This window comes from Xiphophorus couchianus, chromosome 19 (genome assembly GCF_001444195.1).
Source record: "Xiphophorus couchianus chromosome 19, X_couchianus-1.0, whole genome shotgun sequence".
In the NCBI taxonomy this organism is placed as follows: Eukaryota; Metazoa; Chordata; class Actinopteri; order Cyprinodontiformes; family Poeciliidae; genus Xiphophorus; species Xiphophorus couchianus.
Genome location: NC_040246.1, coordinates 20,472,249 through 20,489,922, shown reverse-complemented (window position 1 = coordinate 20,489,922; position 17,674 = coordinate 20,472,249). Strand labels below are relative to the sequence as shown.

The window sequence follows — 17,674 nt, the reverse complement described above, 5'->3', positions numbered from 1 at the left end:
TACGGAGCCATACACACGGAGGTCTGCGAGCGCTCCGCGTCCTGCCGGGAAGCCTTCCTTCCTTTCCTGACCGGGAGAAAGCACACACGCGCGCACCAAGGAGGACGCAAAGATCCGAGACGACGTCGACTGCGGAGACGCCAGAGACAGAGAGAGAGAGAGGCTGACTGTGATTCCTCGGTGTGACATTAGGCTCAGTGCGCCGCGCTGGTAATTAAAGGAGCCTGGATTAGCCCTCTGCTTGCTGCTGCGCTCCTCTCCTGCAACGCCTCAGCTCCCCCGACGCGCTCGCCTGGAAGGAAAAATTGTTTGCGCACCCAAAAAAAAGCAACTAAGCAGACCAACAGGCTCCAAAATTAGATCCGATCTGGGGGGTAGTGTTTAGGAAAGCTACTTGCTGCAGCGCGTCCTCTCCTCTCCTGCTCTGAGCGGAGAACAAAGTGCTGTTAAATCTGCGCTCTGCTGGGACTTGGGACCTGAACCAGGGCATTCTGGAACTTGCACTTGACAAGAGCGACACGGACAACTCTGACGAGAGCACAGTCACACTCCAGCAGCTCAGGGGAAACTAAGAGTAAAGAATCAAATTCCTGCCAAAATGCCTCTTGCACAAATCGCGGAGCCATGGCCCACAGTGGAGCTGGTGCAGCTGGATACAGAGGTAAGGAAATGTGAAATTAATGGTTTGCTTTGCACATGTGTGGCTAGTTTTAGTCCAAATCGCGTGGTTCCGTTTAAAGAACGTGAACTCATTTCATTCAGTCTAAAAAGTGGTCTCAGTGTTGAGTGAAGTTGCGTCCTTCTGCTGCTCAGCTGTGAATGAAAGTTGAAATAAACCGTATGAGATTAAGCTGAGTGAAGCTGACATAAAGGTTTCACAAATATTCTGCCCTGTTTTTATAAAAGGACGCGTTTCTCGGTCATATTATTCACCTCAGGACCAAATTTAAACCTGCAGCTCGGCTCACTGGAATGAGACTGCAAAGATTCTCCACCTCAGAAAAAAACCCCATTTCTAAGCTCATGTAGGTTCCTGGTCGGTTTCCAGAACTTTCGGTGTGAATTCACACAAAATTCTTTCCTGTTCATGTTAACATTTATGTACAGATCAGGCATATTATTATGACTTCCTGCCCTAATTATGTGTTGTTCTGCCAATTGGCAATCACCCATGGTTTCCATGTGAAGCTGCAGTCTTTTGCATCGATGTCAGTTTAGTTTAGTTTCTACATTTTAATCAATAGAATTACTGTAAACTAAGCCCATATAATACCATAATCTCAGAGGAATGCTTGTTTATGGCCTCCTAAATCTTAAAGGAAACCTATTTCTTGGTTTATGCCTGATTGATGTAGCTGTTACTGAAGCTGCAGTTTATTTTCTCAGAGTGAATTGTGACTTAAATGTCGTCAAACTGATTTTGAACATTTCTCAAAATGTGGGATTTTTACATAAATTTAGCATTTAGGCTGGAATTTGCTTTAACACAACTTGAGTTTTCCAACTTATTGATCATTTAGATTTTTTTATTTGCTGACAAATTACAAAATCTGGAGAATAAGCTGGAGAAAATCACAATGACAATATGTCTTGTGATCAGTAAAATGCTGAAGTCTGTAGAGTTGATGTTTTTCTGCTTTTGGGTGATCGTAATTATATAACCCATATGGTGCATAGTTTAGGCAAATACTGGCACAAAATGCTTTCATTAACTGCAATTCAAAAAAATAAATATTATGTATACATATTCATGTGATTTTCAGGAGAAAAACATCAGAAACAGTTTGATATTTAGCTGAAGCACAACTGAACATGGAATGAAAGCCAAACTTTTATTGAAATTTGCCATTCTTTTAATTGCAACATTGCAGCTGAGGGGTTTGCACTCTGCAAGAGACGTATGGAAGTTTAGAAAGACTTTCCCTTTCAGACAGAATCTTCTATCAGGCTTTTTAAAGCATTAGGTCCTTCACCCACCTGTTGCAGCCAGTCATCATTTTTAGCTCACATTGTACGTTTTTATTTCACATTTATGTGTAAATATTGCAAAATCTTATATTTGCAATCATACGGCGATAATTTTACATGAGTCCAGGTATGGCTATTGCTTTCAGGTGGCAGAGTATAGGAGGTTGAATCAGCTCAATTCATTATTTCTAAGGATTTCACTTAACATTAGGAAAGATTATGGCTGCTAAAGATGTTAGAGGGCCTTTCAGCTCAATTCAAACAGGGACAGCCTAACTGTTGCTCGCTGTTATCAGAGGTAATTTGTGGGAATATGTTAATTCAGAGCAGATGTAGCTGAGCGATCAATAATTGGGCTGTGGGCAAATCTATTTGTGTGTGATTTCTCTTGCTCGCTTTGCCCCAGAATATAGCACAAAAGGTAATTTAGCTAATTTCCATTTGTGAAACCTGTTTGGCTTCCAAGCAAAACCACTCACACTGTTCATAATCAGGAAAAAAAAAAGGCTCCTCATCTGCTGTCAGATCCTGAACAACTTTCTGTGCATGTGTCCAGGGTTCCTGCAGATAATTGTGCTTTAGTGCACATGGTTGGTTTTGTCCTCCGTCATCTCCTTGCCAGTTAATCCAAAAGTGCATCCCTGCTTGTTCCATCTGTCCATATGACTAGTTGGGCTCTCGTGGCCCAGCCCTCCTTTTCACTCTCCCCAACATGTTCCCTGGCATGGCCTGCAGTCTCACTTCTCCTAAGTCTTCTCTATCAATCTGAGCCCTGGGCTGTCTCTTGCTGCCATCAGGAACCAGAACGTGCAGCTGGCTGGTAGGCTGGAGACAGAGATAAATGGCAAGCACTCCATGCTGCCAGGCACTGATTTGTCTCATCAAATTAATTACAGAAGCTGAAAATCGCAAAGCAAACGCTTTATGTTGGAGAAACAGCATCTTATTCATGCATGCGTCTAATGTAAACATGCAGTTATTTCAACAAGAACCGCACAAATATGGATCTGTGAGTCGTAATTATTGGACCCAGGCAAAGCCATGGTATTTTCACAGCATTAAACTTAGCATTCTTCACAGGCTCTCCACTACCATCTGCTCTGCTGCCACATGCTACTCGCAAAACTCACATGCTGCACAACTCTAAATAGACGGTACGATCTCCGGATGGCACAGTTTCTAAATTACTGAATGCTCTGTCTTGCTGCATCAAACTCTTATTGATCATTCAATCATTTCTTCAAAAAAGTACAACCATCTGTATATTATTAGCATATTTTGAACTCATCAGCTTGTTTTGGGTAATATATGAGTTCGTTCTGAGTCGAGCTCCATTCATGAGTCATTCTGATCTCCTGATTGAGAAGATTGTTCAACACAGAGTTCAGACTGATTCATTAGCTGCAGCAGACGCACTGCTGTGTCACCTCACTGAACGGCAAATCCAAAGAGTCAGAGGGCCACTGGTCACCTTCACACTCCTACCTGCCCATCAAAACCTTAATGCAAAAGGTTCACATGGATGACGAAGCAATCAGCCTGTTCACGAAGAGAGCTTGAGGAGCATCATGAATAATCATGCTGTGCATCGCAATAACAGAGCCGACTGTACCACTCGTTCTTTGCTTGTTGTCTGCAAAGTCTAGTTTCTGGGTTGAAACTTATTTTCTACCTACCTAACAACACCTAGGTATCCTGCATGCTCAATTTCTGCATTTCTTGAGTTTAAGACAATGATTTTTGTGTTTTCGACATTAAATTGATATTATAGCACACTTACTTACTGACTTAAAGGAGTTGGAGTCATGTGGTGATAGAGACATTTGGAGTCGTGTGTCATCAATTCAATTTAATTCAATTCAAACACACTTTATTAATCCCAAAGGGACATTAAATGTTGTTCCAGCTCATTAATTCAGATTTTTCAAAGTGTTATTGAAGATGGTGATGGCTGTTGGCAGGAAACACCTCCTGTAGCGGTCTGTATCACAGCAGCTCCGAAGAAGCCTCTGACTAAAGATACTCTGTTTTCTCAATCATATCAGCATATGATATGATGAGAAATGTTGTAGTACTCCTTCGTATTCTGAGGTAAATGGATCATGTAGGCGTTAAAAGTGTTCCAAGAATGGAGCCTTGAGGAACTCCATTTCTCCATTTACAATTGGAGTACCACACAGTTCCACCCACTTTTCCAGTCTATCTATTCGCATGTTGTGGGATTTGCTCTGAACTGCATCCACAGAGTGTCTCATGCTGGTAAAGGAGCATCAGTTTGTATTTCTAGATTAAGTTTTTTTTTTTTTTAGTGGGGACACAAATTTGCTGATCCTGTAGAACAGTCAACAGTTTATAGCGTCACCAGCTGTAGATACATTGTTGTGCAATGACTGGCATTAATTTTCTGTTTCCTCTGCTCAAACCAGCCTTGAGCAGTTCAGCTGCTTCCCTTTCATTTGTGCTTTAGTCAGCTAGGACATTGTGCAGACCTGTGAGTGAGTCTTCAGTTTGTGGTCATTTTATAGCAATGGACCGCCTGCATTTAGATGACTTGTCGGCTTATTTTGGAAGTTCACTTTAGCTCTAGCAAAAAAGAGAGCTACCTTTCACTTTTAATTAAAATTTTAGGGCAAAAACTAATAGATTTTTTAAATCTGCAAATTAAAATAAACAATATTATCTTCAAAATTGTTTACATTTTGAATAGAGAACATTTTCTGAATTGAAATGTTCTGCTAAACTCTCAAAGTAAAAGTGAATTTGTAAAGCAGGACTGCACAAGTCCTTAAGGTGCAAAGCCCAACAAGTCTGCAAAGACAAAAATAGGAGAAAGTAAAGTTAGTGGTTGGAATGTGTAGTATGTTTGCTGATTAGGCGTGGTCAGTAGGTAACCATAAAGTACTGGAGTGTGAGTTTTCGCTTGATTAGTGTGTTCACTCTTTGCTTCAGCTAATCTGGGTGTGAACCAGCCGAGGAACACCTACACAGAGCGGCGATAATGGAGGAGGAGGGCTGGCAAGGCGTTCGATAACGCAGCTCACTCACTGACGAACGTCTTAAAGAAGGATTTCTCCCCCCTGTGCATTCATGTTTCTTTGAGGCGGTGCAGAGATGGAGTAGTTCGACCTCTGTTGCTCTCTCTGTTTGTGAGAAAGCACTCAGTTGGTCTGAGAAAAGACAATCAAAGTGGCTATTTGTCTTTTTTTGGCACAGACCAGCAGCTGTCGATACAGTGACTGCCAGATGAAATTATGAGAAATTTAGTCAGCTAGAGTTGCAGTTAGAGGAGGGAGTAAAACAAGGGTTATTGTATTTCCTGGTTGCCTAGTTACAATGCAGCGCCTCTCTAATCATCAAACATGGATTTATCCGTCTATTACACGAAAGCCATCACTGACCTGAAATTTACTCCTGGATCATTTGGGAGTCAGACGAGGAGTTCTCTCCGTCTCATCTGACAGCAGCACTGAAGCATAAATCCCAGTTGTTTGTTAATGCATTTGACTTTGAGTGTATTTTGGTGGCTGCTTGTTTGTGTGTGCGCTTGCATTTGCACTTGTTGACAAAGTCCATTGGGGAGGGAAGCATCACTAACTGGGCCATTTAGATCAACCATGCAGAGCTAATGAGGATGAAATGTGTTGAGCAGTAAAGTGAAGATGATGATGCTGGCTAAATATACAAACACTTCAGGATCTCCACCACTGGACTGATAACTCCAATGCTGTTTGCATCCTTCTAAAAAATGCAGTTAAATTGGAAATTGAAAGTTAAGTAAAGTGTCTGGAATTTGATTAAATTTGATTTTGACCCTCATTCCAACGGAGGTATGCCACTGCACACACTTGACAAACGGTTTGAATTTCTTATTTTATGTTGAGAACTTCTGCTCGTCATTGCTCCGACTGCCTGTCTCATTCTGTGCCATGTGAAGGAAGAGGAAGCCAGCTCGACGGACGCTCCAGTGGGAAACAAAGTCAAGGCGGAAAGGGGGCTGGGAGGTCACTCCGCTTGTCCTGACATTTAGCCACATTCCTGTGGACTCTGGAGTGATCCTCTGTAATAACAAGGACTCATGTATATTTGAGTGTCTATCATTTTGTATATATTTTTTTTACATTGATGATGAGTGACAGCGCGACTGTCAGCTTGTGAAAACAATTTCAGTCTAACTTGATGGCTTCCAATTTGTAACAAAAGGTTCATGCAGCAAAACTGGGAAGCCTTGATGTGTGGGGTAGGAAATTTAATTTTAAAAATGGTTTCAAATTCTATGAAGAGATGTTCAGATATTAAGTTCATGTCAAAAATTGCTAATCATCAATATGAAGGTCATCCGTTTCATGATGTGTTTTTAGGGTAGAATTACACAATTGAAGATATACTTTCTAATTTTGCTGAGAAGAAGATTAGCTTAAATGATCAGAGTGTCACATTTTGTTATGACAATCTCCTTAAACTAGTATGCATCTTGCACACCTTGTACTTTAAAAACCTTGCACTTTGGATTGTCCCTAAATCTATCTAGAACCACAGTTGCTGCTTCGGGTTTTGAATTTAAAGTCTACATTTAAAAAAACTTTTTCCAAGCTTCATCTTGTTGTTCCAGAGTAAAATGCAATCTATTTATCCCATTTCAAATGTGATTTTATTCTAAAAATCAATCAAAGCCGTAAGTACTACATCATTTTTGCAAATAACAGTCATTACACCTTTCAAAAAGTCCTGCCTGCTGAGGATGAACAAAGGGGCGCGCTTGTGCGTGAGCCTCAGATTATTAGGTTTGCCTGCAGAGGTGGAAAGTGGACTGTTGCCACCCACACAGTCTTGTAAATATTCCCTAGTATCTCTTCCTTGCCCTCTCTCTCGTCTTTTTGCACGCTCGTGTGATTCATGCACTGACACACACATTGATTCTTCTCACGTCTGCTTTATTTGACAGAACGGGCAGAGCACGACTGAGGACGGAGTCACAGCTGCTGTCAAGGTAGGTGACATCTGTGGAACAGAGACACGAACAAAGACAGAAAAACAGCACATAGATGTGACTCTTTAAGAGACTTTAACGTGCAGAATGCAACCAATTTTACTGGTTATCACAATCAAATCGTGTTGAATTTCACTTTCCCTCTGACTCTTTGGCTTAAAGACGTATCAGATGACAGCATTGCTTCCGTTGGCCAGTAGTGGTCATTTTAAGATGTTAATTTGTTTTTGCTTTTTCCAATCCACATTTGTATGTCCGTATGTGTACAATGATTAGTTATGAATTATTTATTTATAGGGAAATGAGTCCTTGTTTTGTCTCTTATACAATGGACATAAGCAGAAAAATACAATAGCAGCTTGTAATGCCGAGAAAATGCCCAAATCTTGAGTCTAACTTAATGTTTTAAGAAATATTATTAAAAAAAATACTTAAATTTATTTGGTTACAGTGAGGGTAAAAACAAAGTGTTTTTGGAGATAAGAAAACGAACGTTAAATGTTCATATTAGTGTTAAATATCCTATAAATAAGCGAGTTATTCGCTTAACATCTGAAGATGAAATTAAATCAGAATTCATCTGTTAATGTAAATTTTGAGTCATATTTTGGGTTGAGGTCAAAAAGAGAGAGAGTTGTGCTCTGTGAAGCATTCCTCAGCTGGTTAATTTTAGTAGGATTTGCAATGACAGCTTGTTGAGTTTATTGGCCGGCCAGGGTTTAATGTCTGGCCACTCTATACAGTAATTTGTCAAAACAAAAAAAACAGCATTAGCAATGCAAATAGTGCCTGTCGTCATCTGATCTGCTTATATATCAACAAAAATACCCACAGGCTGGTACATCCAAAAACACTCCCTCAAAATCACTGCGTCAGCCTTCCTCCCCTCCCGCTCTGCGTTTCTTTGTCGAGGCCTGAAACATGATCCTGTTTCCTCCTCTCTGTTACTTTCCCATCATGTGGCAGAGGACCAGGAAATGTTCCTTCTCATGTAGCGTCTCCTTTTATCTGGCCTGGTTCTTTAGGGACAAGTGTTGTAAGAGCATGCAGTTTCTTCTTTCAGCTCAGAACAATGTGCTCAGGCCGAGGGAGAGCTGAGAGTGGATTTAAAACAGGGTTTCTTTGAAAAGGGACCAGAATGGGCAAAGATGTTAAAATGTGATGGTAAAATAAAACTAATCTTTCTGTAAATAGAAAGCAGCAGTATCTAGTAAACAAATGTATTTTCCAGTGCAGCATTAGAAAGAAGTGCAGTATGCAAAACTAAGAAGCTACGCAAACAGGAGTTTGCTCAAAGCACAGTTAAATTTCTATGGTTCTTTTGCATTTATTTTGTAGTTGTTTTTTTCATAAATTTCCTGAAATTGTTTATGAATCACCAACCATATATTTTGTATGCAAGTTTTGGCGATTTGATTCGATAAACCAAAACAAAATAAGGCGTAACCAGAGTGTCTGCACATTGTTATAGAGCTTTAAATTCATGTACGGTACCTAAAATTAAGGCCTCAAAATGTACCAAATTTATTCAAATGTTAGTTAGCCTTAAATACATTAATCTATGGTTTTCATTTTCTTGTGGCAGGACTATTTAGTATCGTTTTTTTCTCAGAGGATTTTTCTGTTAGGCAAAAGTTTGAGTTGCACGGAGAGCTCCTCATCGTGTTTTGTGACTTGATGCAGTTGAGGCTACCGGTAACTAGCTGTTAATACATCTTTGCTAGCTAACTTGGTTTTTAAGTGCAAATTTATTGTCAGTTTGCTGGACGACGTTTGTCTTCAACGGTGGTTCACTTCTGTTGTTAACGTATATGAGGCTGGTAACAGAGGTACATTCGCTACAAACTTGTCTGTCTGTTTTTGATTATTATGGACCACATACTTCTCTTAATAAAAATGTTTGATTAATTTTGAGTTGGTGAAACCCTGAAGGCTACTCCAGTGCACTTAAAAGTAGGAAACTCAGAAGAATTAGAGAAATCTGAGAATAAACAGCATCTTGAAGACAAAGGAACACAACAAACGGGTCAGGAAGGAAGTTGTGGCAAAGTTAAAGCAGGTTATGTGATAAAACAATACCCCACACTTTGAAAATCTCCGTTCAGTTTATCATCTGAAAATATAGTTTGGATGCTTTTATTCAGCAGGGAGAGGGAAGCTTTTCAGAACTAGTGAGAAAATGGATCAGGTTAAATGCAATCTTGGAGGGAAAACCGATCGGAGGCTGGAAAAATGTCACCAAGCAGCAGGAAAGTGAACATAAACACCCAGCCAAAGCTTATAAAGGTATGGTTTAGGAAAAAGCACAATTGTGTGTTAGAATGTATTTTCCAGGCAGTTTGTGCTATAAAATGGCACTATCACGTTACCTCCAGGTGTTACAAAAATGCTGAATATATCAAACATGACTTCCTTGGAGCGTTGAACTTAGAAGTACTTTGTATGATGAGCAAATGTAGACGCACAGTTCCACCAGGTGTTTGCTAATTGCTGCTGCTGCTAGTCTGAAGGAGCTGAGTGGGGAAACTCTGCTGGAGAAGCTTTGTGGAAATGGGCGGGGCTTTGTGAGAGTAAGCGTTTAGACACCCCCAAATGGTTGCCATGGGAGATTCAAGGATTGCTCAAACATGCATAAAAGAATCAAAGCAACTCTCCAGGTATGTTTTTGATGAGAGAATAACATTTTAACAGGATGTAAAGCTAAAAATAATACATAATACCTCCCCTTTAATAAAATACATTAAAGGGTTTGGTTATAACATGACAAAGCATAAAAAATTCTGGTTATTGGAGTTAAATTTGTGTCAATAGTTGTTGGATGTTTTTGTAATCAGTTCAATTTTATAATCAGAGTATGATGCTGGGTTTAATGATGGTAATGTGTTGCTGTTGAGGTGTGTGTGTGTGTGTGTGTATGTTAGAAGACCTTGTCCCCAGATACCACGCCAGGAGGACAGTTGTAACCAGGCGCTGCAGCGATCAATATCAAGCTCCTACTTAAATGCTGGGAATCTGATAATGGCTGCTGTTATCTGCTTCAGCCATGGGAGATACCTGACCTGATGGGGAGAGAGAGCAGCAACTTTTGCAAGAGAGCACAGAGGGCAGGAGAGTCAGTCCTTAGTGATCCAACTGATGTTTCTGGAGCCTGACAGTGGCTTTGAATAGTTGTCCCCACTGAGGAGTGAGTCTGTGTTTGAGAATTTTTAGGGCTAGTGAGGTTAGCTCTATGGTCCTGGTCAAAGATGCTGCAGAGCTAATGAGCTAGCTCCATCCTGTCTGTCTCTTCAGGACGTCAAAGGTGTGAGATGCACACACTTTTGCGTACAAGCTTAAAAGTGACCTTTAGCTACAAGCTTAGCTAAAGGTCAGCTGTCGTTCCTCAGCTGCAGTTTGAGACTGGCAAAAACAGATAGTGCCTGAGATTACTCAAACCCATAAAAGGTTGAGGTTTAATGTAATCCTAAATTTTACTGCCCTTTTTTTCTTCAGATGCAAGGTAATATTAGCATTTTGGAGTGACCTAGCAAGAGTCTAGGTTTGAATGTCATGGAGAATCTGTGGAGGGGCTTAAAATGAGGTTGATGGCAAAGAGGCCTTCCAGCCTTAAAGACTTATAGCGTATCACCAAGGACAAGTTGTGAAAATGCCAGTGGAAACATGCAAAACGCTGATGAGAAAGGCCAGATTACTGTGATATCAATAAAGATTTTTTTAATTGATTATAGAGAAAGGTATGGATAATATTTGACATCACATTTTTGAAGATGAAATTATACAAAATTTTTTTGTTTTGTATTTTTTTCTTGGTTGAAAATACTTCAGAATCTAAATAGGCCAGGAATTTGATTTAATTTTGAGCTGAATTGGAAGTTAGACTTTGCAAACATGACTTTCTTTAGTATGTTATTTACCAAATCCTCCAACTTGTTTTTTTTCTTTCCAGAGGACGCTGCTCCAGTGAGTCTTTGGGATGTTCTTTGTAAATTAAGATGAGATCACATAATAAATATAGACCATAAATTCTCTGAACTTTCATTCCAATGTGTATTGTTGTATCTGGTGTCTATCTCATGATCTATTACAATTAGGAATGCAGTGGTAAGAAAGTTTGGGCCAATATCGATGTCCAATATGTCCAACTCATCTTGTTTAAAGAAATTTATAAAAAATATAATATACCAATGTTGATGTCGTGCATCTCTGACTAAAATCCAAGCATATACCCCTGTCTTTTTTCATAGCTATATGCATCCTGATGTGACAGTACAATAGTTAACAAATTGGTTCTGGTGAGAGGTTCTGACAGCGTGACCTGACAGCAGTACTCTGTAACCTCAGTGGATCTGTCTAGCCACAGTGGGATGATATTACCCAGCAATTTACTCCCTGGCAGGAGGCCAGGATTGCAGTGATTTGCTCTCAAAGGAAAAGTGAGGCCTTTGTCCTATTTCTAGCATCAGATCACATCAGGCCCATTGCCCTTGATGATGCATTGATCCACTAAGCTGAAACAAGGAAGATGTAATCTCAAACGTAGGGAGAGCTGTGACAGAAGTACTGTAGGTGTTTTGGAAAATTTTGCCTGAGTTTTGTTTATTTTATTATTTTTGTGAGGGATAAATTTTTCCATCAGCAATGCAAAGACTAGTCAAAGTCAACAAAATACTTCAGAGCAAAGAGCAGGAAGGAGATGCTAAAAGTGGGAAAACAACACAATAAAAGGAATAAAAGTATTGAATTATTTACTAAATACAAGATAAACTGAAACTATTTCTCGTTTTCTGTCTTCAAGCATCTGGTTTTACTTCAGTTTCTCTTGAGGCTGAAAATGTGACGAAGCTGGAGAGCGTTGCGCTCTGACAGGATGGGATGTGCACTGTCTGTCTGAATGAGCCTGGAAGTTAATTGTGCTTCGCCAAATTAAATGCATAATGTTCTCCACTTCAGTCATTGAGAAAAACCTGTTTGTGAATTTACAGATCCACATAATTACCGTGATTTGTTGCAAGAAACAAATCACGGTAATTTTTAATGTTCACGGTACTTTTTAATGTTACTATAGTTCATTTTCTGCTGCAAAAACAATTAAACACAGAATAGTTTGACTTCTTGCGTGTTACTAAACTGGCTTACTGTTGCATATGATGCAGTTAATCTTGAAAGCATGGAACTTTGTGGAGAGCCAATCAACTGTTTGGTTTCTGTCCTTTTAAAAATACACCAGTCTATTAAATGCACAAGATCAGCATTTTTTATTTATTTTTATTTTTTAAACCAATAATTCACAAAGCATCTTACCATCTGGCTCTGTTGTTGATTCCAGATAATCTCCTTTGCTCAAAAAAAATAAATGTTTGCTTTATGGTAGCTTTCATGTGAAACCACAGCAATTCTCCTAATAAAGATGTTTATTTTTAAATCTTTCCTAATTCATAGAAGTGCTTTCAGAATAATATTGTAAAACAATCCAAATGACAGATTGCCTCCATCATTCTGTGAGAACTAACAGAACGGACTCCTAATCTACAATAAAGTTAGTGAAATAATGTGGAGCTTTACAGAAGGCTAGTGTTTACAGTGACCAGTAATTAAGGACGTGTTTGAGGCCTCATGCTTGATTACCACAAATTGCAACATAAGACTAGAGTCTCACCTCAAAGTGTTGTAATAATGCCGCAGTTCGTTGAGAGTTGGTTGTCATGGTTTTGTTAAGGCAAGCAGGAGCTATTCTCACAAAAGCCAGCCTGGTTATAATTGAAATTTAAATGAATTTCTGTGTTCCGACCACTGCAGCGTATAGGTGTCATACGCTGTAAAGATAAAAGTGGAAGCAATGAAATTGGCTGTTTTATTTATGTGCTAAATAACAGTAAAAGGTGCATCTGAGGTTTGCAGCGCAACTCAAATTAATTTCCAGTAAATGGGTTTTTATCTGCAGGAGCGCAGCGCTGTAGGACAAAGTGTGTTCTGTACGTTTGCACTCTTTCTGTCCCATTGCTGTGCAGTTTGCACTTCACTGTGAACTCCAACCTTCCAGGCCTAAGGGGAGCAAGCTGTGCAAGGTAATGCCTTTTCCACTGGTGTCGGTGACATTTTTGTGCTCCCTAATGTAGATAATGGCTTTTTCACTGCAGCTCGGGTGCTGAGTGAGTGGTATTTGTACTTCAGTGGCCGAGGCACTAAAGGGCACCTCAGAGCAAAACCAGGAGTGACGTAGCTGTCTAGAGAGTAAGAAGAGAGAGGATGGTGGGGCGGCGAGGGGAATGCAGTTTTTATCTTAACGACTAAGCTGTGATTTAAAGTGCTTCAGTTAAATAATATCTTTAGCTACAGAGACAATGTGTGGGTTGGTACTGCAGTTCGCAGAGCAGCTTTGTAACCTCAGGTTACTATAGACTGCTCTCCGGCCTGGTAAATCAGGAAATGGGAAGGTGCAAGCCGTGCAGCCTTGTAGCTTATGTAAATGCAAGACTCTGTTTTTCACATGCATGTTGTAGGCATGGCAACTGCTGTCTTTACTTCCACAGTTCTGGCCTTGCACTTGATTTACGTGGCCTTTTTATGACCCTCTTGTTTCAGAAACCTCACACTGCACATCTTCGTTTAATACAGAGGTAGACTTATTTAATGCAGAGCTTTAATTCCAGTGGAATCTTAAAACACTCAACCATGTTATAAAGAAGTTGCCCTTCATGATGCAACACAGACCTGTTTGAGGCAGCGAGCAAAGGTTTGTTCTGTAGTTATTTTTGTTTGTTTTTCAGTTACAGCACCAGTAAGAAAATCAAGTGTATACTCTGGTACAGAATGGACAACCGCCTTGGTATAACTGACTCCTGGTTTACGTCCCACAGTGTTATATTACTGCTAATAAATTTACAACAAGTGTATTATTACAGTTGTAATAATTTTGTCTATGAAATGTATTTGTTTGTTTTTGGATTCCATAATGTTTAGGTAGCAACTGGCAAACGTGCCAGTTGCAGAAAATAAAAACTTAATACATTTTAGACCTATTTAGGACATTTATGATTTAAATTTAAAGCCTGAGTGAACTGCTTAAAAAGCAGTGTTCAAACATTTCCCCACAAGGCCCAAAATGTTCTTAATGAAAGCAATTGAAAGCCACAAAAGGTTCATATTTCCTTCTATTTGAATTAAAAATGCTAGATTTGTATTTCTAATTTTGCAAACATTTTTCCTACAACAATAGACAAAACACAATATTCTAATAAAATAAAGAAGTCTGATTTCTGTAGAAAACATAATTATACACAACATCCTAAATGCTAAGTGTTTTATTCTGTCTTTGTCTGGATTTTTAGTATCCTCAGTGAGAAGAACGGGATGTTGGTCGCTCGTTCTTCGTAAAACATCTTGCTTTATTAAGCCGAGTTTAACCGAGATTGTTTTCTTCAGCAAAGTTTAAAAAGTCCAACTTTAAGCTGGAAACCAATTTTGTGCAATTTTTATTTATTTATTTGTGGTCAAGTGCTGCACAAAATCCCTTTGAGGGCCGCAAATGTCCCCTGGCTCACACTTTAAACACCCTTGGCTTAAAACATGTTCAGTCATCTTATCTGACAGTCAGATCTATCCATCTATTGCGTCTTGCTTATTGAAGACCGGGTCACAGGGGCAAAAGTTCCAGGCGGGAATGCCAGACATTCCGGTCGACGTTCTGCAGCTCATTCGTGCAGATCACAAGGCGTTCCCAGGAAGGAGGGCACCTACACTCCTCCACTGAGTTTCGGTTTTGGACTGAATGTGCAAAACAAAGTAGCAAGAGAGAAAGAGTTTGAACTGCTGAAGTTCGAGCACAGAGTGTGCTTTCTGCTCTAGTGCATTCTGGGATTTGCAGTTGTAGTCGTCTGCGTAACGTACCATGGACGGTTTGTAATGCATATAAAAGATAATCAGCAGTCAGCCTGCAGTCAGTATTGATAATATCATTCATATCACCACCTTTGCTCATACACTGTCACACACATGGTTAATAGTACTCGTTCTTTAAAACACATTACCTTCTGTTTCTTTTTCTTCATGAGTTATGTGATTTTATTCTCCTTTCATTAATGTATCACCGTGTATTTTCTACATTGATATTAAATTTTAAAAAAAAGAAGCTCTCGTAGTTTTTCAGCAGCTCTATAAATCAAAAACTCCTCATCCAGAACCGCAACACAGGGAGTGATGCTATTGAGCAAATAAAAGAAAGAAAGCTGATAGGTGCAATTCCTTCAGGAATGGATAAAGTAAGTTGGAAACTTAGAACCTTACATTTCTTTGCTTAAATAAGCCTTTTTAAGAAACTTCTTTAAATACATGTTTGCATAGTGCTGTATAACTGAGCTCTCCAGGTCCCTTTTAATCTATCAATCAGTTGTTATCACCTTTCTTGGCGCAGTGAAGGGAAACTCCAGGACCAAATAGGGAAATGATTACAAGAAAACCAGTATTTCCAAAATGTAAAATGTTGTCAGCTGCCTTGAAAGAGCTGCCCCCACTTGTCTACACTGTTTTCTGCTGTTGGAGCATTATTCTTTCCAGGAACACTGCAGTGCTGCTACCCTGATGTCTTTCACTCAGGTAAATTTACTGAAAGGATCTCTGCATGGACACACAGATGCAGGGAAAATGGCCCAAAAGTCCTCCTTTTTTACACTCTCAGTTCATTTCCTATATCAGCCTCTTTTTACATGCTTCCCTGCAGGGACTGTTTGCATTTTTCATCTTTTACGAGATGCATTCTACCAACTTAACCCTCTCAAATCCGAGGTGACCTCAAAAATGCAAACCCGTTATTCTCTAACCAGCCTTAATGGGCTAAACTGGCTGCGCAAACCCAACAGTTGTGCAATAATCATGTGGTTTGGATTCAGGTATTTCCTGAAGCATGCTATATTTTTACATCAACTACATTTTTTCAGCTACCAGATGATTTATGATTGTAATGCATATCCATCTTTTACAGATGCACCTAACAGTTTTGTGGGCAATTTCAGATCCCCCTCTTTAACCAGCTGATGTCGATTTTAGCTATTTTTCATTTATCTTTAAGAAAACTAATATAAGACGATACAGCAGCATTGAAAACATTTTTCAAATCTTCCTGTATAAAGAAAAAGGATTTTAGCTTGTGTTTTTAAAAGGTTATGCAGTTATTACAGAATTTACACTTTAAACCTGCTTATCTTAGCTATTAGCACAGCTAGCATTACAGAACAGCCGTGTTGGTTGGTGTATATTTCTTGTTGCCGTATGTGAGAGCATGTAGGATCCATCCTGAAAGCTAACTCTCCTTAATCGAACTCAGACCAAACTTATTGACTAACAGATTTTCTCTCCATACTCAAACTGACCTTTAACCCTGTCAGCAGTTTCTTCTGTGCAGCTGGTAATGATTTCAGCACCGCCTACATCTTAGTCATAAATTAACAGTTTCCTCACCTATATGGATCATTAAACGGTTGTGTACACATTGTATGTACCAACTCAATAGTCAATAGTTAATAGTCAATTTGTTGCATTTTAGAGCTGCCTGGTGATGGTGCATTCAGTGACAAACTTGGAAATTGGAGTTTGTAGTTTTCGGTTGTGATAAGAAAAAAATCAAGTCATCAGCAGCTCTAGTAAAGTAGTTTGGGTGTGTAATCATGTATTCTTGAAGTTGTGTTTTAGTTCCATTTCTTCCTTTTTGTTTTGTGTCTGTTTTGGTAATCACACACCTAGGATGTGTCCTTTTTTTAGCTGAGGCATCCTTCCAAAGCTTGGATGTGCCCAGTCATACCTACATGTTGTGCTGTTTGCAGCTGCACCTTTAATTAGATGAACTCTGTGGCTTTAGCTGGTGTATGATTAACATCCAATGGATTGCACTGGGAAACCAAAATGCTTCTGCAATCAGTGGGATGTTTACCATCGGTCACAGACAGACGAGGAATCAAGATGAATGGGGTTAAAGAATCCAAATTTAGATCAGCCAGTAAAATTCCCTGATTCCTTCTCGGATCACCAGAGATGACACATCAGCTCCTTACAAAGAGATCAGCTTTCAGAAATGATTTCTGATCAATAAGAATCATTATTGTGTGACATTCTGGTCTTTTCATCCCTAATTGCATTATCAAACTCTTTCAGGATATTACTTCCTAAAAATAGTAAAATACTCAACTAATCTACTCCTAATGATTTTTGAAAGCATAGAAAACTTCAAATCAATGCTGAATTCATTTGTATTTTTCTGTAGCTATTTTTCTTGTAGCCATGGAGTTGACGAGGCATATAAATATCCGGTGTAAGATGTAAAAGATGAAAAAGTTTTAAAAAGTTTCCTCTGTTTCTCCGCAAGAGACTTTGCTTTTACTTTTACATGAGAAAATGTGGCAAAAGTTGCAGACTGAATTTATGCAATTCATCACTCAATGAAAGAAAAACATTGATAAAACATTGTTTTCTATCAGAATGTTACAATCTTTACTGAGATATTAACATACTTTCCTTTTTTTTACTATATCTCATATTTCCAGGTCCAGCTGGTGCCTAAAATGTTAGATATGGGTGTGAATTGTGTGATGACACTTTTAATGGCGAAAAATACTTACTCTTGTCAAACATATTTTAAAAATATTTTGCCTTAAATTTCATTCCTCGACCATCTGTTTCTATGCTCTTGTTTGCCAAGTTTTGACTAAATTCCTGGATCTCTTTGCACGT

General features: G+C 39.2%; 1 protein-coding gene across 2 annotated transcripts in view; it reads left to right on the top strand.

Annotated features, from left to right (window-relative positions):
* rps6ka1 (ribosomal protein S6 kinase a, polypeptide 1) overlaps nt 1–17,674 on the top strand; it is a 51,163-nt gene continuing 33,489 nt past the window's right edge. For both annotated transcript variants that reach the window (XM_028000649.1, XM_028000647.1), the window contains exons 1-2: nt 1–661; nt 6,911–6,955. In XM_028000649.1, the coding sequence (XP_027856450.1) occupies nt 599–661; nt 6,911–6,955 (108 nt within the window). In that variant the 5' untranslated portion in view covers nt 1–598. The remainder of the gene's footprint in view (nt 662–6,910; nt 6,956–17,674) is intronic.